The 27718-nt window shown below is 32.9% G+C and overlaps 4 protein-coding genes across 12 annotated transcripts; 2 read left to right on the top strand and 2 right to left on the bottom strand.

The window, feature by feature from the left end:
- On the top strand, positions 1 to 5740 carry LOC145977144 (transmembrane protein 135). Its single transcript, XM_083108885.1, has 10 exons — positions 1 to 473; positions 2322 to 2452; positions 2736 to 2862; positions 2926 to 3080; positions 3178 to 3424; positions 3507 to 3674; positions 3828 to 3968; positions 4076 to 4242; positions 4384 to 4540; positions 4929 to 5740. The coding sequence occupies exons 1-9, from the start codon at positions 327 to 329 to the stop codon at positions 4496 to 4498; spliced, it is 1398 nt and encodes a 465-aa protein (XP_082965011.1). The 5' UTR covers positions 1 to 326; the 3' UTR covers positions 4499 to 4540; positions 4929 to 5740.
- On the bottom strand, positions 5547 to 8392 carry LOC145977143 (ribosomal biogenesis protein LAS1L). 2 transcript variants are annotated; one of them, XM_083108884.1, is made up of 6 exons: positions 8142 to 8392; positions 7961 to 8048; positions 7547 to 7880; positions 7279 to 7469; positions 6120 to 7132; positions 5547 to 6037 (listed from the first exon to the last, which is right to left on the bottom strand). In XM_083108884.1, exons 2-6 carry the CDS (start codon positions 7996 to 7998, stop codon positions 5751 to 5753), a joined length of 1863 nt encoding a protein of 620 aa, XP_082965010.1. In that variant the 5' UTR covers positions 7999 to 8048; positions 8142 to 8392; the 3' UTR covers positions 5547 to 5750. The 2 variants fall into 2 exon arrangements, with proteins under 2 accessions (XP_082965010.1, XP_082965009.1); XM_083108883.1 differs by having other exon boundaries at positions 7961 to 8053; positions 8142 to 8390.
- A 1464-nt stretch (positions 8393 to 9856) lies between these two features.
- Positions 9857 to 19012, top strand: Iru (E3 ubiquitin-protein ligase Iruka). 5 transcript variants are annotated; one of them, XM_083108879.1, is made up of 9 exons: positions 9869 to 10773; positions 12304 to 12435; positions 12524 to 12711; positions 13225 to 13350; positions 13841 to 14013; positions 14909 to 15024; positions 15140 to 15264; positions 16650 to 16750; positions 17200 to 19012. In XM_083108879.1, the coding sequence occupies exons 1-8, from the start codon at positions 10690 to 10692 to the stop codon at positions 16726 to 16728; spliced, it is 1023 nt and encodes a 340-aa protein (XP_082965005.1). In that variant the 5' UTR covers positions 9869 to 10689; the 3' UTR covers positions 16729 to 16750; positions 17200 to 19012. The 5 variants fall into 5 exon arrangements, with proteins under 5 accessions (XP_082965006.1, XP_082965004.1, XP_082965005.1 ...); XM_083108880.1 differs by having other exon boundaries at positions 9857 to 10773; positions 13228 to 13350; positions 16650 to 19012; XM_083108878.1 differs by having other exon boundaries at positions 9868 to 10773; positions 16650 to 19012.
- Positions 19013 to 20557: 1545 nt separating this feature from the next.
- Positions 20558 to 27636, bottom strand: LOC145977138 (uncharacterized). Of its 4 annotated transcripts, none has more exons than XM_083108869.1 (11): positions 27554 to 27636; positions 25346 to 25540; positions 24727 to 25032; positions 24203 to 24605; positions 23896 to 24080; positions 23665 to 23754; positions 23220 to 23543; positions 22857 to 23094; positions 22140 to 22632; positions 21417 to 21711; positions 20558 to 21328 (listed from the first exon to the last, which is right to left on the bottom strand). In XM_083108869.1, exons 2-11 carry the CDS (start codon positions 25379 to 25381, stop codon positions 21167 to 21169), a joined length of 2532 nt encoding a protein of 843 aa, XP_082964995.1. In that variant the 5' UTR covers positions 25382 to 25540; positions 27554 to 27636; the 3' UTR covers positions 20558 to 21166. The 4 variants fall into 4 exon arrangements, with proteins under 4 accessions (XP_082964995.1, XP_082964992.1, XP_082964993.1 ...); XM_083108866.1 differs by having other exon boundaries at positions 26428 to 27622; XM_083108867.1 differs by having other exon boundaries at positions 26613 to 27622.
- Positions 27637 to 27718: the final 82 nt, after the last annotated feature.

The raw sequence follows: 27718 nt of genomic DNA, 5'->3' as shown, positions 1-27718 counted from the left end.
GTATCCGCTCGTGTCTTTTCACGTCGACCAACTGGACGATAACACGATGCGATCCGCTATTAGAAACTCGTGTCAAATCTAATCTCGCTGCGCGCGACGCGCGACACGCGGCGCGCGTCTCGCGATTTTCCGATTGTGACCCTCGAGCTAGGTTAGCATACGGGTGCGATAAACAGAGAGGTGACGTCTCTCCTAATGCGCGTGCACCGCTCGTCGACGCGCTGCCGATAATCGTGACATCTTATACGCGACGACTCGTACATACATATCGTTCCATTGTCATTGCATCCATCGTGTTGTTGTCGCTGCTGTCGATCGCAGTGACGATGCCCGCGCGACTCAGCAAGTTATCGATCGACGCGTCCTGCATGGATTACGTGCACCCATGGACAGACTCTTGCGTTAGCGCGACCACTGGCCTCGGTTTGCAAACTTTACAAGAATCCCTCAAGATATACACCACTGTTTACATAGTACGTAAAAATCTATGTGTTTGTATAAAATTAAGCAATTATAAATTATTCTTTATTCGTTTCGTTTAAATGTTTACACGCGTGTAAACTTGTATTTCGAGCATTGTTTTGTACAACACGCATATAACATTCGTCTTCTTCTCGATAGAGTACGTAAAGATGCGCGCGCGCGCGCATATCACTCACGCACAATTTTCCTCGTATATTCTTTCATTATTAACATATCTAGCTCTGTTTCGCGAGATCGTTCCTTTAGACAGGTGCACCGACAAGATAGAAGAATAGCGTCGATACGCTATTCGCCGTTGGTGCGCGTGCACCAAGGCATGGGGGAATGTCCGAGTGATGCGTTTATGGCGCACGTGTACGCAGCATATGCATATGTATTGTACCGAATGCACAAACTTCGCGTTTATACGCACGTCCTATATTTGGCGCATTTGAGCTACGTGTCTACTCACATTTTACGATATGATGATTCTTTAAGCGCGATTGTTTGTTATTTTACACGAATTTCTATCGTACGAAACAAAAAGACCACAATTGTCACAATTACTTTTAATTACTTTTACTAAATGAGAGATTGAGTATGAGAGGTGCACAAATACGGAACAACGATAATTTTTCCTTATTTGTATCTTGACAAAGTATTATACAAGGTATATTAGATTTATCTTCTTTTTATTTCCCTCCGAGTCAATTTCGCCGTTAATTTTTATGATGTTTTGAAAACTTTACTTTCCTTATGCAAAAACTTGGGTATAAATGCGTGAATAACATTTGATAAAAATATCGAAAAAAATGTAGACAAACAGATTATATTTTTAAAAAACATCTGAATATATATAAAATTAGAAAAAGGCAACTTTTTTTGAAATGACTGCGTAGAGAGAGAGAGAGATTTTTACGTAAATTACGTTAATTTCAATTAACGTGTCAAAGAGACTTTGAAATATGCGTGACATGCAACTTTATACACATGTGTTTGCATCAATTGACCATTTACGCTCGGTATAAATATTTATTACTGTACTTTAGTATGTGAGTAGTATTTTTATTGAGTATCGTTTTTGTAACGTATTCATCTTACTACAGCGTTATTGTGACATTATACTCAAGCTTGTACAGTAAGGTATATCAATGTAGAATGTAATGTAAATAAATGGCGCTTATTATGAGCGACGATAAGCGATTAGTTACCCAAATAAACAAAAGCTTTTTTAAATATATTTAAATGTAGTGATTTATATTTCTCTCTCGTTTAAAGACGAAACCCATAGATCTCTAGTTTGATTTCTGTCATAACTATGGCATATATCCTATTGGCAGATTCTATTAGATCTCTGGTATTAAATTTTCATATATCGCTATCTATTATAAAATTTATAGTAAACAAATTAATTTTGTATAAGGCCGATATTACGATAAATTTTTTAAGCACATTGATTGGCTGCGAGATAATAATTTTCTGAATCTAAAAATTTTCTGTCCCGCAGCCAATCAATATGCTTAAAAAATTTATCGTACGACAAATGTAATATTAGCCTAATCCATTATCGACAGATTTTTTGCTTGTTTGTTTTTTTTTTTTAATTTGACACTTTTATAAAAAATAAAATAACAGCATGTAAATTAGATTATGAATATTTATGAACGAACAATCTCGTTCTCTCTTTAATAATTTTTTTCTTCTTTTTTTTTGTAATTCTGACGGTATTTCTATATCAGAGAGAATCTTTTTCACAATTCTTTATTGCATTCTGCAATAAAATATAAACAGAATTTTAATTTAAAATATTTATTAAATTTTTGCTCTCTTGCTGACGGCGACTCTATTTTTTATTCCAGATTGCATTTTTAATAAAGAGGAAGATACCATCGAAAAGGGACATTAAGAAAACTGTATTAGGTATTCTTCAATCTGCGGCATTTCTTTCATGGAGTGGCTTTTCTTATTCATTGTTTATTTGTTTGTTAAGGTGAGAAATAATAAATATACCTTACACATTGTTTAATGAATTTAAAATGCCTGAAAAAGTTTAATTTGTGCAAAATGTCTCGTGTGTATAAAGCAGCATGATACTTTGTAATCTTCTTTTATATAAGTTACAGCATATTTATCGATAATAATTGATGTCTGAATAGATTAATATAATAATGATAACAATTAAGTATATTAAATTAAAATTAGTACATCTAACTTACACACACGTTTTACATGTGGACAATAATGAAAAATATGATGTATTATAATTGTTTCAGACGAATATTGGGACGCTTCTACTTGCCGACTGTATCTTTCCTTCCGTGCTTTTTATCTAGCTTATCTGCCATTGTGATAGAAAGATCTTCTAGACGTACATTATTGTGTCTCTATGTGTCAAACATTGTAAGTAGACATTGCGATAATCACACAAACAGCAAATACATATTTTCAATTATTTTCCCTCAGGCAACGGAAACGCTCTTTAGAATGGGCGTGTGGAGAGGATATTTTTCGCCTATTCCAAAAGGAGAAGTCTACATCTTCGCTGTAAGCGTAGCTGTGTTACTATATTTCTTCCGTTCAAAAATAAATAAACAGGATCAAATATATAAGATACTTAGGTATTGGGTTTTATATTTTATCCATCTGTATACATCTACATCATTTTTCTAAAATATACTTTATATATATATATATATATATATGTTTAAAAAACAGGATAATTGTTGGACGATATGAAGAGGTTGAATGTTTTAAAACAAATTTACAAGCATCCTCCAGAAATATCGGAATTGATGATGCAGAGAACAGTAAAGATATACAAAGGAGCAGCTCTCAAAATTATAAATTTAGTATTTTACAAAAATCTTTCGAGGCATATAAATGTATCATCGATACCTTAAAAGCGCAGAGTAAACATATCTCGTGTCCACATCCTTATAGCTGTGCTCATTATATTTTAATGGTAAGACTAACGATATATATTTAGAAATATTTTGAAAGTAAATATTCATCAAAATTTATCTTTGATATCTCTCTATTCAAAGGATAGCGCAAGAATCTTCAGTTATGGTGTTTGTGGCCAAATAGCATTTAAACTAATTTTCCAATTTAAAAGATTACTTCAGAAGCCAAAGTTATTAAAAATGACCATTTTCCAAAGAGAAAATCTAAATCTGGCTATATTCCTTGGAGGATTTGCCGGCCTTTATAGGGTATATGTTTTGCTTTGCATACTTATATATGAAACATGGAAAACCTTAATAAATTCTAATAAATTTGTGTAATTAACCTTAATAAATTCTAATAAATTTGTGTAATTATCTTTTATGTAATTATTTTCGCTTTTCTCTTTTCTTTGTATATAGCTAATATCATGCTTGTTGAGAAGAATCTTCCATAAAGATTCACACACTTATGCTATTCCTGCTGGACTTGTTGCAAGCATAACATTTATGGCATATCCCAATACCACAGTGGCCTTATATTTCATGTGGAAGGCATTACAGGTATTATTATTATTATTATTATTATTACTACTTTCATTATACACTATATTTATCAATATCAATTCATGATGAACAAATCACTTGTAACACCATTTGCTTTGCTTTAGTTATTGTGGAATGATGCAAAAGAAAATGGCAAAGTACCGGAAGTAAAATGGTTCGTGATCTTTTTATATTGCTTTAGCACAGCCACTCTCTTTCATGCAGCTATAATAGAACCACAAAATTTGAGATCATCTTATTGGAAATTCCTTTACAAAGTGTCTGGTGGAAGGTAAGTTTTGTGTAATTATAGTATACCATGAAAGAGAATTTGTATTTGTGCGTATGTATATGTGTGTATATATATATATACACACTATTTTATTCGAAAACCGTTCTGATCTATCATGTTCATTTCGTATGTTGATTTTAGAATAGCGGCGATGTCCCGAATCCCCTTAAATATGTTCGGTTTAGAATCCAACAAGAATTTACAGGAAGTGCTCAGAAAAACAAAGACAACAGATCAAATTAATTTTTCTTTCTAAAGTGCCGAGCACAATTGTCAAAAATGACTATATATATACAGGGTGAGTTTTATTTCGTGTGTCAATCTTTTTATCATGCGGGAGATTATCGACTGCATAATAAATTGATCGGTACATAAATGTCAATTATTTGGATCGACCGTATCAAAGGCTCGAATATAATGTGTAAAATTAAAGCAAATTAAAAGCTAAACTTATGTAGTATGGATTTATTATTATTATTATTAAAGCTACGTATTTATTATTATTATTATTATTGTACACATTATATTCGGACCTTCGATACGGTCGATCAAAAAAATTGACATTTATGTACCGATCAATTTATTATGCAGTCGATAATCTCCCGCATGATAAAAAGATTGACACACGAAATAAAACTCACCCTGTATATCTTAATTTTTATTTTCCTTAAAAACGTAATTTTCAGAGCCAAAGACAATAAATAGAGAAAGAGAGGGAGGGAGAGATATCATGGATATGCATTGTTTGAATTTACAGTTAATTATGCATGTATAAAAATCTAATTCTGTTATAAGTTGCAAAATATGAAGAAACATATTTCTTAACATAACAATTTGAAAACATCAATATATTTTTTTATATCTAATTTAATGGTGCTTGGATGTTGTGATATTGAAAAAAAAACTTAATATTTACACAGAGAGAGAGAGAGAGAAAATAACCATGTAACTTAATGTATTTAAATGTATGTGGATAATATAAGTAATTATATAAGAGAGATGATATATTTATGTGAATGATTATATATATTACATATATATATATATATATATATATATATGTATATATATGAATTTATACATTTATGTATAATTTATATATATTCATTATATAAAATTTATATATATATATATATATATATATATATATATATATGAATGTTATAAAAATAATGATATATTTATACGAATGATTATATATATTACATATATATAAATACATACATACATATTACATACATGTACACTGATAGTTAATGTGTTCGAATGTGTAGCGAGAGATTTTCTCCTACATTTCTGCAATATGTGTTATGAAACAATTATTTTATTTTAGTTTAACATAAATTTTATATTTATCATTTATATATTTATAATGTAAGCATGTTACACATACACACAGGGGTGGATTTATATTTTTTAAACAGTTTTATTATAAATACATTAATTTATTTGTTGAAAGCAATTTGTGATAAACGATAATATTTAATTATAAAATGTCTATGCTGTGTCTATTTTTTCGCGATTTCTAATGCTCTGTTCATTATAATGTCTGTGATATCCCTATCATGTTTTCTTTCTATTCTCCTCTTTTTTCGCAATACCTTTTCCCACTTGATACGACTTTGCATTTTTAAACTTTTTCGATTTATAATGCCAGCGATTATTTGCGAATCCAGGATTGAAACTGGATGTTTTGATGGATTTAATTCAAGTGGTTCTAAACTTTTTAACGAATCCATCTGCCATGGCAGTAATCCGATAGGACATTCGATCCATTGATGAGGCAAAAGAGTATCTAAAAATAAGATAAAAAATATTTAATATTATTGATCTTCAGAAATTAACTCGTAGAAAAACTGATTTGCATGTAAATGTACCAAAAGATGCAGGCTTCCAATGTAAATTGCGGATTATTTGATCGGTTAATAAGTAAGTATCTTTCGTTTTAGTTGCACATTGTTTCTTGTATATTTTTGCTTCGTTTCTTATTGAACTTGCATCAAAATCTTCAACGGTAAATATTTTCTGTTCACAGACATCGTTATTGCTATCTTCATTATTATACTTTTGAAATGTATAAATTTTAAGTAAATTTAATAAATGTTTTGTCGTCTGCACCTTTATCTTCGGTGAAACAAACTTCAAAATTGGTTGTATTAACCTTGCAGAGAATTCATTTATATGTAATAAAAGTTTTGATAAAAAATTTATATCAGTAAGAAAATATGGTATAGTGCTCGATATATCTAACCACAAGACATTCCGCAAATATGGATGATTATGATGTACAAACTCTTTGAGATGCTGATTTAAAACTGACTTTGCGACTAGTTTTATGCCCTCTTTCGTCTGTTTATATTTCATAGTACGAGAAATATTTTGAGCCAAGTCTAGTTGAATAAAACTATAGATGATAGAGCTTATCCATAAGGTGGCAAGAGTCCTTCTTTCCTTACTTTCTTGTTCTTGGTTTATGATACTGAGCAGCTTAGATGTCAGTATATCTAATATCTTCTTGTTATGGAGCAAAAAAATTATATCTTTCCAAAATCGAAGCATGTCAGGTGGCAAAATTTTTCTTTTCAAATCAATATTCTTTTTTCCTTTTTGTTGAAATATTTGCACAACATCTATATTTGGTAGAAACGCTTCATTTTTTAGCAACACATTGCAAATTATATCACTCTTCTTAGGTATCGTGATTAAAGATTTGCTTTCAGTCAAATGCATAGATATCTCAGATAAAAGTAAAGCTTTTGCATCTTTCAAGTTATATTCCTTATCAATCTTTATAGTTTTCCCATGAATGAATATATATTTGTCGTCATTGTCTGCAGTTTTACCATAATATTGAGATAACATGTATGTCCATAAATCTTGTAATACTTCCCTAATTTAACATTGAAAAATAAATTCTCAAGGATAAAATTTTATCCATACATAATTGAACTCGGGCATTGTGGAATTATCATTAGGGAGAAAAAAAAAGGAAATTGACAATAAATTACCATTTAATTTATAGCAAAATATACATACCGTAGTTGTGCCTCTGGTAAATTTGATACTAATTTATACCCAGCATCGATATATAAACTAACAGCTGTCCACAGTTCGATTAAATCCGTAAAGGCTTGTATCTCTTCGAGTTCTTCTTTTTCTTCTAACATATTAGCTTCCTTCATATAGCATTTTTCTATCGTACGTGCCTCGGCCGCCCAATATTCATCCTTTGGAATATTTCGAATACACACATTATTCTATGTAACAAACATTATATTCGAAACATACATATAGATAAACATACATGTAACCAATGGAGCAATATATTAATAGCTATTCTTAATACTCCGATAGAAGGTAATTCACATCCATGAGCAGCTTGATGCCTTAAACTAACTATCCACTCTGGAATTCTGAGATGTTTGGCAATCTGAAATAGGGATGTCTGTTTCGTGTGTCCTATATTGCAAAAATGATTCAAAAATCTCATGATGGTGGTCGAATACATTAAACTTAAATCATTCTCGCAGTACATTGGTAGCTCGCCATTGTCAATTTTTGATGTCCATTCACGATCACGAAGGCACACTTGCAAAATCGATAAGGTGCAGTCTACACCTACCGGTAGTTTTGGCATCCTGAAAAAAATTCCTTTCAATATTATTTATATAGAGTCTTATCGGTAAATTAAATAAGTCGTGGTCGCTTGTTTTTCTACCTGGCTTTCCACGCTAAAAGCGCTTCGTATGCTTTCATTTGCTCGATCGCATCGTTGGAGTAAATTTGTCTGTACACATTGTGCCATTCTGTTCTTGTGATATTAACAAATGAGAATCATTATATTTAATGTCGGTTATTTCTGTCGCGTTTTATTAGGACTCGCTTGAATTAATACTTACAAGGAAAACCATGGCACTTGCTTAATATCATCGCGCTTCGCAGATAATGCCATCCTTGCTTTATATATCAATGTCCTTTACGCTTCTTCTTCCTCTTTCAAATGACTGCTTAGGTTCCTAAAGAGCACATCGCACATCGAATATCAAACGAAGATAGAGCGATGCCAGCGATGCTTTCAGCGCTAAAGGCCATGGCACACAAAAAAACGTAAGCAATAAAACGTAGTCAGTAAGCAAATTGACCAATCATGATTGAGCAGCCATATTAAAACGTAAGAAAACGTAAGAATTCCGATTGGTCGATTTCCTTACTGACTACGTTTTACTGCTTACGTATTTTTGTGTGCCAGGGCCCTAAGGGCTCCTGCACACAGGACGCGGCAACACTTGCCGCGCGGCGGAAGCCGACGTGATAGCCAAATACAAAAGTTGGATTAAGTTCAACTTTGACGCGCGGTGGATGTTATGTATCTGCTGATTGGCTATCGCGTCGACTTCCGCCGCGCGGCAAGCGTTGCCGCGTCCTGTGTGCAGGAGCCCTAAAAGTGTGAATGCGCCCTCAAAATGAACGCAGCCCAGAAGTAGTTTAGTTTTACAACGTGTTCGACTGACCAATCAGGCTAAAGAAATCTTTACTTCTTTTATCTTGATCAATAATCATAGGAGCGGAGAATAGATACTATTTCTGTTCTTATTGGCTGCGTTCAGCAGAAAAAGCTGCTTTGCAACTGTGTAAAATTCGTGAGCCTGATTGTTGTATGCTCTTAAATTCAGTCAAAATTAAGAGCATACACCAATCAGATTCACGAATTTTACAACAGTTGCAAAGCAGCTTTTCCTACTGAACGCAGCCATTGGGTGCATTCAGAAGTACAACCGCTCACTGAGCGGCTAAGTAGCAATTGAATGTAATTGGTTTCTATCTTTGAATTCACCAATCACATTCGAGTGCTACTTGGCCGCTCAGTGAGCGGTTGTGCTTCTGGATGCATCCATTGCCTGTTGCCTAGCATTGTGCAAGGGCCTTTAAGGTGGAAGCACATAAAATTGCAGGAGCACATAACCATAAGCATAAGAAAATTGATTGGTTCATTTTCTTATGCATATATTTGTGGACCAATCAATTTCCTTATGCTTATGGTTATGCGCCTATGCAGTTTTATGTGCTTTTACCTTCAGAGTCATAAAACGTCACGTGTGACCACTGAACTATATATAAACTGGAATGAGAACTACCATAGTAAGTATATAAGCGAATAGCGAACTTGAGATGGATAGATTTTTATGTTGAACAGCACAAGCAAATCTAAAATAGTTTCCCTAGTAGATAATGTCCCTAGATCTTTTAGGGACACTAATCTAAGAGGACGAAGTGGGACATCTAGCCCCAACGAGTGGTCTCTCTCGGCTCGCAAAAAGCTATTGGGTGACACCCGATCGATCACGTCGCCAATTAGCCAATTCAAAATAGGATTCTCCGATTGGTCAATCGTTGCTGGTTACTTTAGGCATAGGTCGATATAAGGCGATTTTTGGCGTCCTTCTGATATAACAACCAATGTGTACCAGAGTGTATAACACATCGATAAAACATACGTACGTATATATGTTTTATCAATGTGTAAGACATTCTGGTACACATTGGTTGCTATACCAAAAGCACGCCAAAAATCATCTATAATTGGCTGTGGTCAATCGCAACGTGGTCAAACAAGGCACTCCCAAGCTATTCAGTTCCCACTCCAGTTTATATATGTATAGTTTAGTGCACGTGACTCTCTCTCTCTCTCTCTAAATAATCATAAATTTATATCTTTTTTTGTAATCACGTGATGTCTTTTGATGCTGAAAATGAGTATCGAGTGTCAACAACGGCAAAAGGCGTCTAATAAATCAATGAGGATGAGGAAAAATTTGCGCTTCAAAAATAACGTCAAGAGGAACGCATCTTTGACCGATCAATCACGCTTCTTTACCCAACAAATGGCTGTGTATCAGTAGAGAAAACCTTTCAATAGCAACCGTGATTGGTTCTTACTTTCAGATCCAGCAAATTAAGGTCAAATATTACAAGAATATGACACAACAGTTTTCTCCGCTGAACACAGCGAACGAAATTTCCGAAAGTGGAATTTACAAGTGAAATTTTGCACTGAGGTTACGTTCCAAAACGTCCTCTCCGAGGAAAATTTTACTCGATGGCCGTTCCGAAACTCTTTTAAGCCTTTCCGATTGGTTCAAATCGGCCATCGAGTAAAATTTCCCTCGGTTACTTACGTTTTGGAACGTAACCCGAATCAAGTCGAATCGAGTCGAATCGAGTCGAATCGAGTCGAATCGAGTCGAATCGAAATAAGCCAAGACGAGCCGAGACAAGCCGAGACAAGCCGAGACAAGCCGAGCCAAGCCGAGCCGAGACGAGCCGAAACGAGTCGAGACGAGTCGAGTCGAGACAAATCGAATCGTGCCGAACAGAGTCGAACCAATTCAACTGTAATTACGACATTACGACTACTGATAACTAGAGAAGGTGAGGGACACGTTAAACATGGCGGAGGCCGTTGTGGACGGGAATCCAATGTCCCGATTTTTCTGCCACAAATGCAGCGTTGAAATTGAGCGTTTGTTGCCAGTAAGTATTTTGCAGTGTTTTTTCCAACGATTATCTACTTGTCGTCTTGTTTTGGCGCGTGCAAGTCCGCAAATGTATTGTAAAATGGATGGTCATTCCGAGAAACTGTCATTACGATGTCATGTGCGGAAAGTCTCTCCCACCCTATGTTCCTATGAAAAACAATACTCTGATCTATTTCTCGATCTTTTACGTCAAACGACAAATCAATACTATCGGGTGCTAATTGCGGAAACATTCTTTTCTTTTTTATAATTTTTTATAATGGTATGTAAAATTTTGAAATTGAAACGAATCGTATTCGCGATAATCGTCTTATGAACGATTCTTTTCTAGAATATAATTCGTATTCATTCTTACGATCGTTACTCACGATCAACACTTGGCTTGATTTGGGTGAAATAACGTACTTTGATTAATCTTTAAGCTATTCTAGGCATGCGTATATTTCTTTGCAATATGATTCTCAGTTTTAGCCAAACGTATTTGTATGAATTGATTAATTCTGTATTCTATATATAGAATTATTAAGACGCAAAGATATTATATATCGATTAAATAAAAAATGTATGCAAGCTTTGTATTATCTTAATGTACTAAATGTAAGATTAGGTATATGCATATTTCTTTTGTGCGCATGTATACATATATATATATATATATATATATATATATATATATATATATATATATATATATGTATGTATGTGTGTGTATCATTTTTGTTGTATTTTTTTACATTTAAAACAAGATATATATTATCTCTTTTTATAGTTTTAGAGAAAGAGAGATAGTTTACAAAGCCCACTTTATTTCTCTCTTTCGCAGTGTTTCTCTAAGACAACAAAGTGAGATATAGGGTCAAAAGTATTGCATCATTTATAGAATGAAAAGTCCTTACTTTAATGAACAAGAACATGTATAAATATTATTCATTTTATTATTAGTATTATTATTATTTTTTTTATCTTACTAACATAAAATGATAACAAATAATAACAAAAATATTAAATTTTTAATTGTTCAAAACAGTTTGCTTTCAATACTGCCATATATATTCTTGGTATTTTTGACAACAGTTTTTTTAAATGTTATTATTGACTGTTGTTGTTACTTGTTTGATTCCAGCATGTTTGCAAATACTCTTACAGTTACTTCAGATCTCAGGTTTTATCATGTTTATCCTACAATAGTTTTATAGGTTTTATAGATCTAGTGATTGAGAGCCAGGGAAGCTATTTTAAAGAATCAAAATTTTAATATTTCTGTCATTGTTTGTTAAATTTTTTAATCTTAAAGCATAAAATAATAGTAAAATAAAATATACATTGGTCATGTTTCTATATGTTTTTGCCCATTATATATAAATATAATAATTTCTCTTTTGGTATTCATCCAGTGATGCGATACTTTTGACTGATGCTATAGTTATTTCACACTTTTATTACTACTATTATTATTGTTATGCGACAACATAATATAACTCAAAAAGCATTTATTTTATATATTATTATTTTTATTTTTAATTAGAATTACACATGTCCACGATGCGCGTGTGGTTTTATCGAAGAGTTGGAAAGTAGCAGCAATGAAGGTAATTCAGGCATAGACATGAATAGCGAAGATCTGAGCGATGTAGATGTCGATATCTTAGGATATAATGTGAGTAATCTAATTTAGTTAAAAATTATTAATATGTAACAATTAAAAAAATAATATAGTTATTATTAATACTATTTATGTGACACAGTCTTCAGGGCGTACTGAACGTGACCGTGACATAATAGAAATGATAATGGGACTTTCAAATACATATACCAATCAACAATCGAGTACCAATCAACAATCAGGTGCAGGCAACAGAAATTATGGAAGTAGAAGAAGATCTAATTGGATTCGTGTTACTCCACCTATTCAAGATGGGCGTCGTACCAACAGGTATCATGTCTTTTTTTCATGCCTTTGGACACTATTGATATTATATATAGTAATGTGTAATTTTAAATTTTCATCAAAAACAATAAATAATTAATTTTTTACTCTTTTAAATGTTTGATAATAAATTTGATGAATACATTGTTTTTCTTCCCTTTTTTATATGGAATGTATATTAACCATTCAAATTTTTGAATAGTTTTTTAATAGCATGGAAGATTTTATAAAATTCCTTTTATACGTGTCCCAGAATAAAATTTTACATTGAATTTTAATTCTTTTTATTATTATTTTTTCTCTCTCCAAAAACACTACTTGTACATGGTACTAACTGGAAATAAAATATTTTAAAAATAAAAATATATGATATTTATTTTAACTCGGCAACAATATATATATCCATGTGTGTATATATATATATATATATATATATACACCCAGCTGTTATATTTGTATAATAAATTATTAAGATAATAATTTTGTTTTCTTTTTCTTGTTCTTTCTTTTTTTTATTAGTAGCAATCGTAGAAGACAAGAGAGCTTGCCAGTACCTATAGAGAATTTCATACAAGATTTTATCTTCAATCTTTCTGGGGCACCAAATTTAGGCAATTCTGTGGGACAAGATGCGCAGCCATCTGTGTAAGCAATTTTATATGACAACTATTACTTTAATTAAGTATATAATTACACAGCATATAGATATCATATTTTACGAGCATAGATAACAAATAGATTAATGTTCTTACATCATGCTGATTTATATGTTCTCCCAAGATATATACTCAATCAAATAATTATATCATTTTGATAATAATTTTTGGATATGTTATATAAGTGTAAATTATAAAATATTTCATATTTTCACATTAGCTATCAAATTTTCTTTCGAAAGATTTATATTTCCATAACATTTTAATCTTCTTGTTCCTATATATCATATGTATGCTTATTTTTCAAAATCTATGTACAAATTGTTATTATTGTAATAAATTATTTTTAAATGCTATAATACAACAAGTACAGTTCAACAAGAGTAAATGTTCAAAAAGTTCATTTATCCATAGGAGTACAAGTCATTAACAATTTTATTTAATTTTTAGTATTACTAAAATAAAACAAAATAATGTAGATTCGATATTAGACTGTTCTTGGGAAATCCTGGAGATTATGTTTGGGGTCGCGATGGATTAGATGCTATTGTTACCCAATTATTGAATCAAATGGATGGTACCGGACCTCCACCTTTACCGCACAAGCAGATTGATGAAATACCTACGACAGCTATATCGCAAAGTCAAGTTGGTTAGTATATCTAACGATATACATCGATATCTAGTTTGCAATTATTTATATATATATATATATATATATATATATATATATATATATATATATATATATATATATATATACACATACACACACACACACACATACAGAGTGTTTGATTGGATCAAACGTTCGTGAACGGGCACAGTAAGCTGAATGAAAAAGTCCTTTACCATTTTGCAATTTTTACAATAATTATTGAAACATTTATTAAAAAGGATTGGCAAATTACCGCTCTTTTCAAACGCCTAGATTGTGGGATGTGTTCTCTAGATATGTCAATGGCAAATGTTACATGACAACGAAAAATTTGGCCGTGTGTTCTCCGGCTCTTGTCTTTTTGTTGCCGCACGACATTTACTGTTGACACGCCTAAAGCATATATTTCATGATTTAGCTATGCAAAACAGGCGCTCATTTGCCAATCCTTTTTAATTAATATTTCAATAATTATTGCAAAAATTGCAAAATGGTAAAAGACCTTTTGCACTTTTTTTTACTAATCTTTACCCGCTCACGAACGTTGGCCCAATCTTTATCAAACATTCTGTGTATACACACACACACACACACACACACACACACACACACACTTCAATTTTTTGCTTTTAGGTCTTTATCAACCTGAAAAGTACAACGTTAATATATGCAATGTTCTAAGATTAAATAACAATTCGAATGGTTGATGAGGACCTAAATAAAAAAATCTTTCCTAAGAGCTATATTAATCTTTTGTATTTTGAATTTTTATATAGAAATATAATTTTTTAATAATAATAAATTTGTTTTGCCTATACATATATCAATTATTTTTTTTTTTAAATTTCTTTGTTATTGAGCAATCTTTCTTCTTTTATTCTTTGTGCAGACTGTAAACTACAATGTTCCGTTTGTTGGGAAGATTTCAAGTTATCGGAACCTGTTAGACAGCTGCCTTGTCAGCATGTTTATCATGCACCGTGTATTATACCCTGGTTGGAATTAGTAAGATTCCTAATGTTATTAATATTACGCGCACATACACACACTATATGTGTTGTGTATGTTAATATTTAAATATAAACCTTGATAATTTCTCTTTCTTCTTTTCATTTTCTAGCATGGAACTTGTCCCATTTGCAGACAAAGTTTGGGAGATCAGAACTCAGTTGAGGTAAACCAAGATACTGGCTCAAACTTGACCGGATCTGCTTTAGCTGGATCCAGTTTTGCCGCTTTATTCAGGTAACTTCTTCGATAAGATATTTACAAATTTGTACTTCCTATAGAATTGAATCAATCCTCACTGTTGAGATTTGATGAGTGTTTTTTTTTTCTTTTAAGCCAGATATTATTCGAGACAAAAGTAATATCTTTTGAATATTGATATTGCATTATCAATATTCTTGATAAGACACTATTGATCCATATTTAATGCAAGTCATCATTTTTTTTTCATTTACAGTAGAACCTTGATCAGTTTGTCTTGGATAATTTTTCTACTTATCCACATATTTTTATTAACATTAATATCTTGTCTCTTTTATATTATAATGGGCAGATCACGAGACAACTTAGGATCAGCTACATTTGATATACTCAAGATACAAACAGAGACATGTAGGAATACCCCGTAATTATTCTATTCCACGAGTTTTTCCCTCTTTTTTTTTCCATATTGGAAAAATCGGGGTTCTACTGTAATTCAAATTTATTTATTAAATATTTATTAAATATTTAATAATTATTTATTTACTAAATATTATTAATTATTTATTTATTAAATATTATTAATTATTTATTTATTAAATATTTAGCTTTTCAAAATAGAAATATAGTACAATTTATCTTAGAAAAATTTTAAATGATTCGTGTATGTGTATGCATATTTCAAATAAGTTATTATAATATAATTATATACATATACATACATAACACATACACACACACACACACATATGTATATGTAAATATAGAAAAAATAGGATGTCTCTGGAAAAACATGGATAACTTTAGGGATTTCTTTTATATCTGGAGAAATCAAAAAATTCTCATGGAATTTTATTCAAATTCGGAAAATTTTTTAGAATTTCTTTTTGATAATGTTTTTTTATTGTAATTGGCAATTCACCAATTAGTCAAGTTATAAATTATGCGTATTAAATAATTATGTATTAAAATATATTTTATAAATATATATATGTTTTATATAATGTCTATTAATTCAATGTTTTAATAAAATATTGAATGTATGGTACATTTATATTTTTTTTATTACAACTTTTAGTGGTAAAGAAATGAAAAATATTATGCAAGTGAAAAATGTTTCTCTTATGAAAGCTATTCATCTTTTTTCACTTGCGAATTTAGCACTTAAAACTAAAATGTTTTTGCTTTGAGTGAAAAGCATCAGAAAAATGCATACAATAAAAAAAATTTATTAAGTTGCAAAAAATCTTTAAATTCGCTTTTCCTGGAATTTTGAATAAAAATATCCCTGAAGATCAGGGGATTTTTTTTTACAAGATTTGATACCCTGAAAGAAACAGAAATCTGCATCAATAAATGTTAATTCTTCTAAGAAAACTGTACTGTTACATATACACATACATCTTTGTTAATATTTTTAGGGCAGCAAATGAAGCAAGCCGAACAGGGCAACCAATTAGCCGGACATCATCATCTTCATCATCTACTTCGTCAGAGTAGAGAGTTCTGAATTCTTGTTCAAGTGAGATTTGAGAGCAATTTTTTCTTTCTATTACCCTATTTTATCATTTAGCTATTTCCATATCATTTCAACATACTCTAACATTTTTTTGACTTTTGAAGAAGGTATATGTCATTTTATAAATATCTTTTAACATATTACTAATTTTAAATGATTATCACAACTTAATTGAGATTTTGTTTCATTATAAAATGCTTAAAAATTTAAAGAACTATTTCACATTCTACAAATTGTATAACAAATAGACATCAGCTCTAAAATAGCAAAATTACAGGTCGAATTAATACCTTTAATATATTTTAGCCTATTGCATTAAAACTAAATTGGCTATTACAATACCTTACAATCTTCAATTTCATGATTTGTATGTGTTTCAATATTTGTAAATAACTTAATTAAATAACTTTTGTGCCAGACATTGACGAATTGTATGTGCTATTATGTCTCAGGTAAAAGGAAAAAGGGAACTTACACTTTATAATCTAATTCCGATAAAATACTGGAGGAGCAACTTAGGTGATTTTATTTATTAAACATTGCTTATGCATGGGCAGTTTCATTTTGCGTAGCATCGATTCAAACAAACTCAAACAAATCTACACAGAAGATATGTATGTTATATGTGTGATATCTATATATAAAAATATAATTTTTACATCGCCACGCGCGTGGGGCTCAGTAAAATCGATAATCCATGACTTGTACAAATAAATTTAAAAATTTTCAATTTAGAAACAAGCTAATAAATTTAAATGATAAATGCAGGGCGATATACAGATATCGTGAATTTTTTAAACAAAAAAGTGCTTATATATTATGTTAGAGAGAGTAGAAATACTGCTCCCTCTTTGTAGAAGTATATACACTTATGTAAAATATTTACACTAAAATATCACACAAATCAATAAAACAGAATGTTCTAAAAAGCTGCTGGAATTAATACAAAACGGAATTATATATTATTTTTGTTCTATTTCTTTACTCTGTACATACTCTAAAAAATTGTGAAAAATATAAAAAGAAAATAGTATATTGACAATCATAATTACCTTCTTCATTTTTAAGTTTGATTGTCATAATACACACACACACACACACACACACAGGGTGTCCCTGAGCATGAGCTCACGCACTTGTGAGGAGGTAGAGCGCAATAAATTAAATAAAAAAATCCTATTCCATGTAACGATTTTTGTAATAATAATAGAAATATTAATTATTGAAATCGAATGAATGAGAGAAGCGCTCGACCGCTCGAGCTATTGCACGGCCCACCGTGTCAGACATTGCCTGCCGGCGCGCGGCGAGGGGATGGGACGCGAGAGGCGAGCCTTGACGCGATGCAGTGAAACGTGAAATTGGTGATAGCGGTAACCACAGGTAGCGGCGCGCTGTCCTTCCCTTCGCCGCGCGCCGGCAGGCAATGTCTGACACGGTGGGCCGTGCTATAGCTCGAGCGGTCGAGCGCTTCTCTCATTCGTTCGATTTCAATAATTAATATTTCTATTATTATTATTACAAAAATCGTTACATGGAATAGGATCTTTTTATTTAATTTACTGCGCTCTACTTCCTCACAAGTGCGTGAGCTCATGCTCAGGGACACCCTGTATATATACATATACATACATACATACATACATACATACATACATATATATATATATATATAATCTGATAGTTTTTATCTGAATCTTAATGAATAAAGATGTAAATGTATAACAAATAGATTCAGTTTTCTTAATAAATAAAACCGCTTGATACACAATTTTCTCTTAAAATTGATTTTTACAATACATATGATACGGCGTAAATAAAATGCAGCAAAAATACACAATAGTTACATATTTCTATACTACAAATAGAAAAGAATATATGTTTTCTCTCTGTCTCTCTCTCTCTCTTTCTCGTAAAGAGAAAAACTCACATTTATTGTAGTTTGCAGCGATTGATAAAATTACATATTGTATAAACAGATAAGAGATAGGATATAGCGTTAGATATTGTATCTAAATATTTTTTGGCCGACGCGGTATCGCATATATATTCGAAACGGAGCGTCTTCACAATTATCTATATATAAGCAACATAAGCATCCTACATGCATCTTTATAACAGAAAAATATCACGCTATGCTAATGTGAACGTTTATTTAAATTTGACGCTGCGCATAGCATTGTCCCTTTTCCTGTTCTAAATATAAAAATTGTTTATTTTGAAAGGATTTATTTAAATAAATAAAAATTGAATATTGCAAGGCTATCATCGTTACAGTTTCTCTTTTAATAAGCCCAGAGCAAGAATGCCAATATGCGTGCATAGAAAGCGATTATAATTTATCCATACGTAATTATGGGTTTGTGTTTTAAGAAAGGGAAAAAAAGATTCATTCTTGCAAAATTATTAGATAAGACTCGCACACGCACGAAATTCTGCATATAAATGCATATAAATGCAATAAAGATCCGAAATGATTGAAAATTATTCAAAGATTAAATATACTTTTACGAAGAGTGGATGATAGAAAATTATTAATTGCAAAAAGCAAGTTTACGAGTTCAGGATAAATCTTTTAGAAATCATTTTATTTCACAATGTATAATGGAAAATGTGTCGATCGAAAATCGAAATATTTATTGCAATGTCACATTGTATCTGAAAATAATAGTCGACTCAATCATAAAATAAATTATATACATATGATTGTAATTAATGAAAGAATACTACTATTCTAATAATAGCGATATTCAAAGTAGCGTTGATACAATATTGAGTTATTTTTATGGAGAAACGTACTTTTTATTTCAACATTAGCGTACTCTCTTTGTTTTCCAATTTTTCAATGTTTGTCAACAACAAACAGCGATATATGTTTATAATATAAAAAAATGGAATATTTTTCTTGTTCATTATATACGTATGAGAAAAAGATATAGAGTTTAACAATGTTTATACATGCTTTCTAGCTAAATATGTATAAATTTATTAGATATAGAATATTATGGGATATATTTACTCGTCAATAAAGAAAGAAATCTCTAATAAAATGTGATGTACAATGTTATTTTTCTTGCACAACATATTATATCAGGGAACAATAAATGGGATATACATACATACACACAAACATATATATATATATATATATATATATATATATATATATATATGTACATATACATACATACACATATGTACATATATGTGTATGTGTGTGGAAATAATTGTACATGTTCCTATTTTTGGATTTTGTGATACACCTACATTTAGCTTATTTTCGCAGCAAAGATAAATACAAGTGAAGAAGAATTAAGTGTGATAGTGCAAAGTATCCATTTGGATAGTAATTCTGAGAAAATGTGGACAAATGATGGCCATATTTGAAAAACTATTAGAAATCGAGCTCATAACTACAGACAAACATTTTCTTATTCTTGGACTTTATTTATTTTGCATTGGTAATAGGTTTGATATGAAAAGAGTATTAATAAAGTTATCATCTGATTCGAACATGACATAATTTTCCCATTTTTAATCTCATATGTCTTACCAGCAACTAGTACTAATCGGTATCTTGATATCATGTATTCCATTAAATTTTAACTGACTGTGTTGTTTATATATTTGCATTATACTATTGCAAGACAGATAACTTTATTTTAAACAATTACATTATCTATGATCTATATATACAAATATCGAATTTGGATAAAAATTTTTTTAAATCAAGTTTGTAGTTGTATTAATTTGCGAAATATTACGAAGCGACTGCCTGGTTTAAAGTAATTCCATAAATTAAAGAAGGAAAAAGCTAAATACTTGCATTTTTTATAATATCAAAAGATGTTTACAAATGTAAAATCGTCGTGCAAAATTATATACATTGATTTACATTGTATATACATACATACATACATACATACATATTTACATATACACACGAGATAGCAATAAAAAAATAAATTGTATGTATGTTACGAATTAGTATTATACCTAATTATTATTATATCTATAATTCCTATATTGTATCATATTATTCTTATATGGAGCAAATAGTTCCGGGCCATGATATTTGTGTCTGCAACCATAATATAATATTAATTTCAATATTATTTATATAATGCACTTTTGTACGTATGTGCATGCACATAACAATATTAATTTAATTTTTTTCTAAAATTTTCAAACATCAGAATCTGCTTGATATTATCGACGACTCAACCTTTAGCATCTCTAATGAGTATGATTTTCTCTTTCTTTTCTTTTCTTTTTTTTTCGAAATGAATCTTGAATAAGATAGAGATTGTGGGATCATCAGAGATTGTGTATCGTCATTATTATTATTAGCAACAGCAGATTGTGATTTGTATTATATCATAAATAATATCAAATTATCTCGCATATATGATGGAATTTTTATTCATTTGTTATGTGATTCGTTGATTCGTTTTTCATATTTTCCATTTGTTCCGAGATAACAATTTCAGATTGTTCCGTCTCTTTGTGCACTATAATAATTTTCTGCTCGGTGGAAGATTGACTGTCCGAGGACCCTTCCTGTGTCGAAGTAGCAGCTTCCTAAGGTTTGATATTTGTTATATTGCATTTGTTTGATGAAACGTTATATATGAAGCGCATATATATATGTCGTACGAATTGTACTTACCGTACTCCGTATCTTCGTGTGTGTTTTAATGTGTTTCGTTAAATGATCCGATCGCATAAATTTCTTAGTACATTCTGGACATTGAAAGCGTTTTTCGCCAGTGTGAGTTCTACGATGCCTTTGAAGTTCGTCGGATCTGGTAAATTTTTTACCGCAAAATATCCAACTGCAGACGAATGGTCGTTCACCGGTGTGCCAACGTAAATGAGCACGCAAGTGACTCGTTTTACCGTACACTTTATTGCAGCCGGCAATGTGACATATATGTTGGCGCTTTCTGCTCATATCTCTATTTCTACAAGGAAATGTGGATTAGTTGAAATATTTTGTATATAACGTATGAATGTGCAATATTATATTAATAGTATTACAAATAAACCTTTGTAAATTTGATATTTGGGGCTTTCGCTGGTGTACACGAATATTAGGATTGACTTTCCGGTTTGAGCCGTAAAATTTCCGTGTAAATACTTTTTATCTGATCTCTCGACATTTCGTGAACATTTCAGTTTACTTTATCAGGGAGGAACAACCTGAGTTGTTCCTTGACACATTTAGGTTGTTTGTTCTTTCCTGATGAAGTAAATTGAAGTGTAATTCACAAAACATCAAAGTCAAATAAAAAAATCACGCGGCTCAAATCCAAAAGCCAATAAATATTTGTAATAAATATTCGATATGTAAATAGAAAGAGCACATTTAGCAGCTTTATATAAAAGTTACCTGTCTCCGTCGCCGCAATTAGGACACGTACATGCAACTCTCCTGCGGTGCTGCTTATTAGTATCCGTGTCAGTATTGGAATTTGCCGCGTTGGATACCTGATGTTGGTGAGATATAGGAGTAGCGGATGTTGTCAAAGTTCCATTCGATTGAAGAGTTTGGAGAATTTGCCATTTGGTAGGATCGCTTGAATCAAGTTGTACGGTTGGCGCAGCCGCAACGATAGGTGTAGCCGCAGTAGCGGGTAATGTTTGGACCGTAGCGGTTGGTACAGGTTGCAATGCGCTTGCCGGTATTACTTGTACATTGCCTAAACCTGGGATATTTTGTACAGGTATCGATTGTAAAAAACCGTTGGTTGCGTTTATTCCAGCGGCTGGCTGAATTTGCATTATGCTTCCGTTGCTTACGCTTCTCATCATGTTACCTTGTTGCGCAGTTAAATTTGCTAATGCAGATGCAGGAATAAGTGTTAATTGTTGTCCTTGCGCTCCTATACACACCAAGATCAATCTCATCATAAAATCTTAAATTATAGCACACACACACACACACACACAGGTTGTATATAATAATAGTAGAAGGAAAATAAATTTTGGAAATAAAAATAAAATATATATTATCGAAAATATCTCTTGAGAGGGAGGAAGATATTTATTTATTTATTTATTCTACTACTAATCTAAATGCACTCGTGTACTATATTGATGCGTTTACCTGTAATCGTAATAGGTTGCACTGTAGGTTGGGCCGATTGTGCAGCAGGGATATGTATTACTTGTCCACCGGCAAGTTGACTTGCATCGATATTTGTTACTTTAATGTCACCGTCTACCGTTTCTGGCGGCCTTGTTAAAGTAGATAATGTTTGCACATCAATTTTCTGACCATCTTTTGTGGTAATAACATTGGTATTTCCTGTTATACTTCTTCCCAATGCACTTATGCCGAGTACCTATAAAAAAAAAAACTATGTGTTACATTATATCAATTATGTACATTTGTATGTGTATGTGTGTGAGCGCGTGCGACCCAATACGCATATAGTATTTCATAATACACAATTTAAAAGTATATTACCTGAACGTTGCTAGGAGTCGCAACTGTTGTACTCCAAGTTGCTACTGTCGACGATGGAGCAGAAGATTGTTGTTGTTGTTGTGACTGTTGTTGTTGTTGCTGTTGCGATGGTGGTGGTTGCTGCTGCTGTTGTATTACCTGTTGCACTACTTGTTGCACTTGTTGCTGTTGCACCTGCTGCTGCTGCTGTTGTACTTGAGCTTGGGCAACTTGTTGTTGCTGTTGAACAGATTGTACTACTTGTTGTTGAGTTTGTTGTTGGACGACTTGCTGTTGCGCTTGTTGATGCGCAACTTGCTGAGCTACTTGTGTTACTTGTTGACTCTATAATAGCACATTAAAAGAGTGTGCATTCATATAAATATTTAGTAGAATTATAGAGAACATTTCTATATCTATTGTTAAATTCATAATTTATACATCTTCAGTTATGTTACATTTTTACCTGAAGACTTTGTAACTGCGGCAAGTTTGTAATTTGCACTTGCTGGATCTGACCACTGGGTGTAATTATCTGCGCTACTTGAGGTATTTGCTAGAATTGAAGTAACCGGAATATATATATTTCGTCGATATTATAATTTACGCACAATAGTTTAATATAAAAATTGTAAATTAAATTTATGGAGGCAATTATTAATTGCAATATCAATTAATGTTTTATTGAGTGACTTACTTGCATAATTTGGGGTATCATTTGTGTCGCGGGCATATTTAAAACGTTGGACAAAGCTTGAACGGGAAAGTGTACAGTTTGATAAACAGTTTGTCCATTGGTGGCAGTGACCGGTACTTGCACAGGGACTGTTTGCTGAACATGCTGCATAGGAAATTGAAGTGGTCTCACTTGTACATTTTGACCTGCAACAAAATGACCAACGTTACTCGATTATTCTCAAGCATATCTGATAGAAGTTGGGAAATTTGAATCTCGAAAGTACGCATCGACGACTAAAAGCGATGCCAATAAGAGAGACACTTACCTGTCGGCAATTGTACCGTTTGTCCTGTGATATTTTGTATAATCGAAGTGGGAAAGACATTAGGTGCTCTTATGAGACTAACTGGTTGTGGCGTGATAATAGTCTGGCCATTCGCTAGTTGCACTTGTTGCATTTGTTGGCCATTTGCAGTAGCAAATTGCATTGTTGGCTGTGTTTGGTGATGACCGCTTGCTGCGGACATTGCAGAGGATGGAATAAATAGAGCTTCCTGACCGTCTATATTGACGGTCTGCATTTGTGGGATTACACTATAACTGAGCTGCTGTTGTTGCGGCTGCTGCTGTTGTTGTTGGGTATGTTGCTGTTGCTGCTGCGATTGTTGCTGACTTTGTTGTTGTTGTTGAAGAGCTGTTTGTGCCTGAGCGCTAATAATTTGGGCACCCTGCGAAATATGATTTGATTTCACAAGTTGAAGCACAATGGAAAAGAAATTTACGTAATGAGCGCATGTAAGCTATATTTCCCGCGGAAAATGAAATTATATTATTTCTCATTTTACAAACTTGCAAGAATTGATGAGGTAGCGATTGAACAGAGATTGCTTGCGCTCTCTGTTGATCGTGTTGCGAATGTTGAGCTTGTAAAGGCACAAAGTTCTGCAAGTTCTGCAGGGTAATAACATGCGGCTGCTGCTGTTGTTGAGCTTGTTGAACATCTTGCTGTTGCAATTGTTGTAATACATTTGCATTTAAGAAACGGATTTGTGACTGAGCAGTTTGCTGCTGTTGTTGCTGCTCCAACTGTTGCTGATCCGCATCATCTTGTTGCTGCGACTGTGTTTGCAAAGGATCATGCTCTTCGATTTCTTCCTATAAGTAATTATTTAATTTCTTTTTGCGAATATTCCACATACATGTATAAATATGATAAAGATACATTGTACTCACACGATCAATGCTAATTGTTATGTGTGTGTGTGTGTGTATATATATATATATATATAGTAACAATTAGCATAACAATTACAATAACAATTTATATTATAACAATTATACACACACACACACACACACAATATCGAGTACTTGAATAAGTTTAACTGATATTAAAAATTGTTGCAAAAATTAAATGTTGCAAACGTAAAGCACTTGAGCTAAAAATGAAACTTAACGAGTATCTTACTTGTGAAATGTTTCTTCCATCTAGACTTCGTTTCATGATGAACAATTGTATGTTTTGCGCTGTATAAGATTTACAAGAATGGATTTGATGCCATTTCGTCAAATTGTGCTAGGAATCCATAATGCAATAAATACACAACTATGTATGTTGGCAATTTTCTTGTAGCCACGAACAAAGAATCTCGTTTCGACGTTCCTATTAAAAATAGATAGTTTTTAGAAAAATATCCGTTAAGATATGGCTAATCACATATATAAAAAAAATACATATATAAAATACATATATAAAAAAATTAATGTATTATGCAATTATACTAAAAATATATTAATTGTTATTATCTAGATAGGATTAATAAATGTACAAAAAAAAATACACACATATATATATGTATCATGTGTAGAAGAATATAGATTAATATTTTAAAAAAGGAAAAATTAGAGAAATTATCTGGTGTTTAAAATTTTGTTTTTGCTCGTGCAAAAAGTGGCGAAAAAGGGTCCTCCTTTCTTAAAAATTGAGAAAAAGAGGAATCGGGGAAAAAGGAGAAGATAAACACACACACACAGAGAGAGAGAGAGAGAGAGAGGGGGGGGGGAGGGCGAAAGAGGGGAGAGAGAAATAGTTACATGTTTGATCATTTGAATTTTTTGAGAGTTTGATAATTTGAGTTTTATTAATCTTCAATAGAGATCGTAGCATTATCGTAATTTTGAATTGAGAATGGCTGCGTTCAGCAGGAAAAGCTGCTTTGCAACTGTTGTAAAATTCGTGAATCTGATTGGTGCATGCTCTTAGATTTAGTCAAAATTAAGAGCATACACCAATCAGGCTCACGAATTTTACAACAGTTGCAAAGCAGCTTTTTCTGCTGACCGCAGCCAATATGTTGTTGGCAAAACGTCAATAAATTTGGATCATAACTGAGATTAGAATATTTCGAGTTAATATAGAGATTAAACAAAGAATGAAAGACGCCAAAGAATTTTATTCTTGAAAATGCTTCATGCGGTCGCTTCGCTAATACAAAGATTATTGTAGAGAGAATGCGAAGGAGCGGCATGCGCGGTTCAAAAAAATCGCACCTTGCCGCTCTTTAATCATTCTCTAAGAGGGAACAAAGAAGGCCGTCACGAGCCACGAGAATTCTCCGCGAGAATCCGATCGAGGACCGCCTCCTTACGCCCCTGTCTCTACCGCCCCACCCGATTCGTATCGAAGCACGCGCACGAGTCCCAACACAATGGTAAAGTAGCGTGTGTCGTCATACCGCCCACTCGGTTGTTCGCCGCTCGTTTGCGCTCTTACGCGATATCCGTGATAACGGGGAAGGCTGACTCGCGATGCAGCCTCCACCCACTTTGAACATGGGACTCCACCTAACTTGGAAAATAAACACGTGTTTCCTCGCGCAAGATGTACATACACTGCTTGTTATGCCGCATCAAATGCCAACGCCACCACGTTGTCGCTACTAGTCTGATTTCCGCACCGTTGCGAGTAATTATGGGAAAACACGCGTCATTTTCCCAATCGGGAAAGCACGCTGATCGCAAGGAGCCGACTTGACGCGAGTCGATAAAAACGGAACTGTGTACGCGTTATCGTGCGTTTTCACGTGTACAAGCGAGTAAAGCGAGCGACGCATCATTATACAAGAGTTTTCGCCCGACGCGACTCCGTTAGCTTTAGTAGCTCCCGTACGTGCCGCGCACAAAGTCACATATACACATATATGTATAAAGAGAAAAAGAGAAAAAAATTGCATGGACGTGAACACACACGCGCAAACATGCCACGCACGCGACGCCCGTCACTGTGTACTCTGTACCGTAGAGTATCGCGCTCGCGCACTATACTACACGACCATTAGTAGTGGCTGTATTATTTTGTTCGCGTTGATCGATACGCGATCGAGCGAGATGTATACGGATGTATAGACGAGTCGCTTAAAGTTGCTCGTTTAGATCACGAGACAATTCGCGCCGAGTTTTAACGATACTGCTCCCTGGGGATAGATAGAAATTGTGACGCGCACAGTATCGCTGGTCGAGGAGAGAGTCGACGAAAAATGATGCAGTTGCGGCAATTCGCGCGACTTGTCAAATTATCGTGCGATCCATCGACACGTGCGTCGTACACTCTACATCCACCACGCTCTCCGTTTAGTCATTTATTCACGTTCGCGAAAACGTAACAACGAATACTAACAAATACCGCCGTAATGGGCCTAGTCGAGACCGAGACCACGACGAACGCACGTATACGTATGTACATATTCGTGGGGCCAATGGGCGGTGCGCGAAATGGCAACGTCGCCGTACGTTCGTCACGATGGCACGAACTCGCCGATTGGCGGTCGGCCGTGGTTCGTGC

The sequence above is a fragment of the Camponotus vicinus genome, unplaced genomic scaffold (assembly GCF_025532165.1).
Source record: "Camponotus vicinus isolate PSW18456_S1 unplaced genomic scaffold, iyCamVici1.0 SCAF_9, whole genome shotgun sequence".
NCBI lineage: Eukaryota > Metazoa > Arthropoda > Insecta > Hymenoptera > Formicidae > Camponotus > Camponotus vicinus.
Note: the sequence above shows the minus strand (reverse complement) of the source record. Positions and strands in the feature narration are given on the sequence as shown.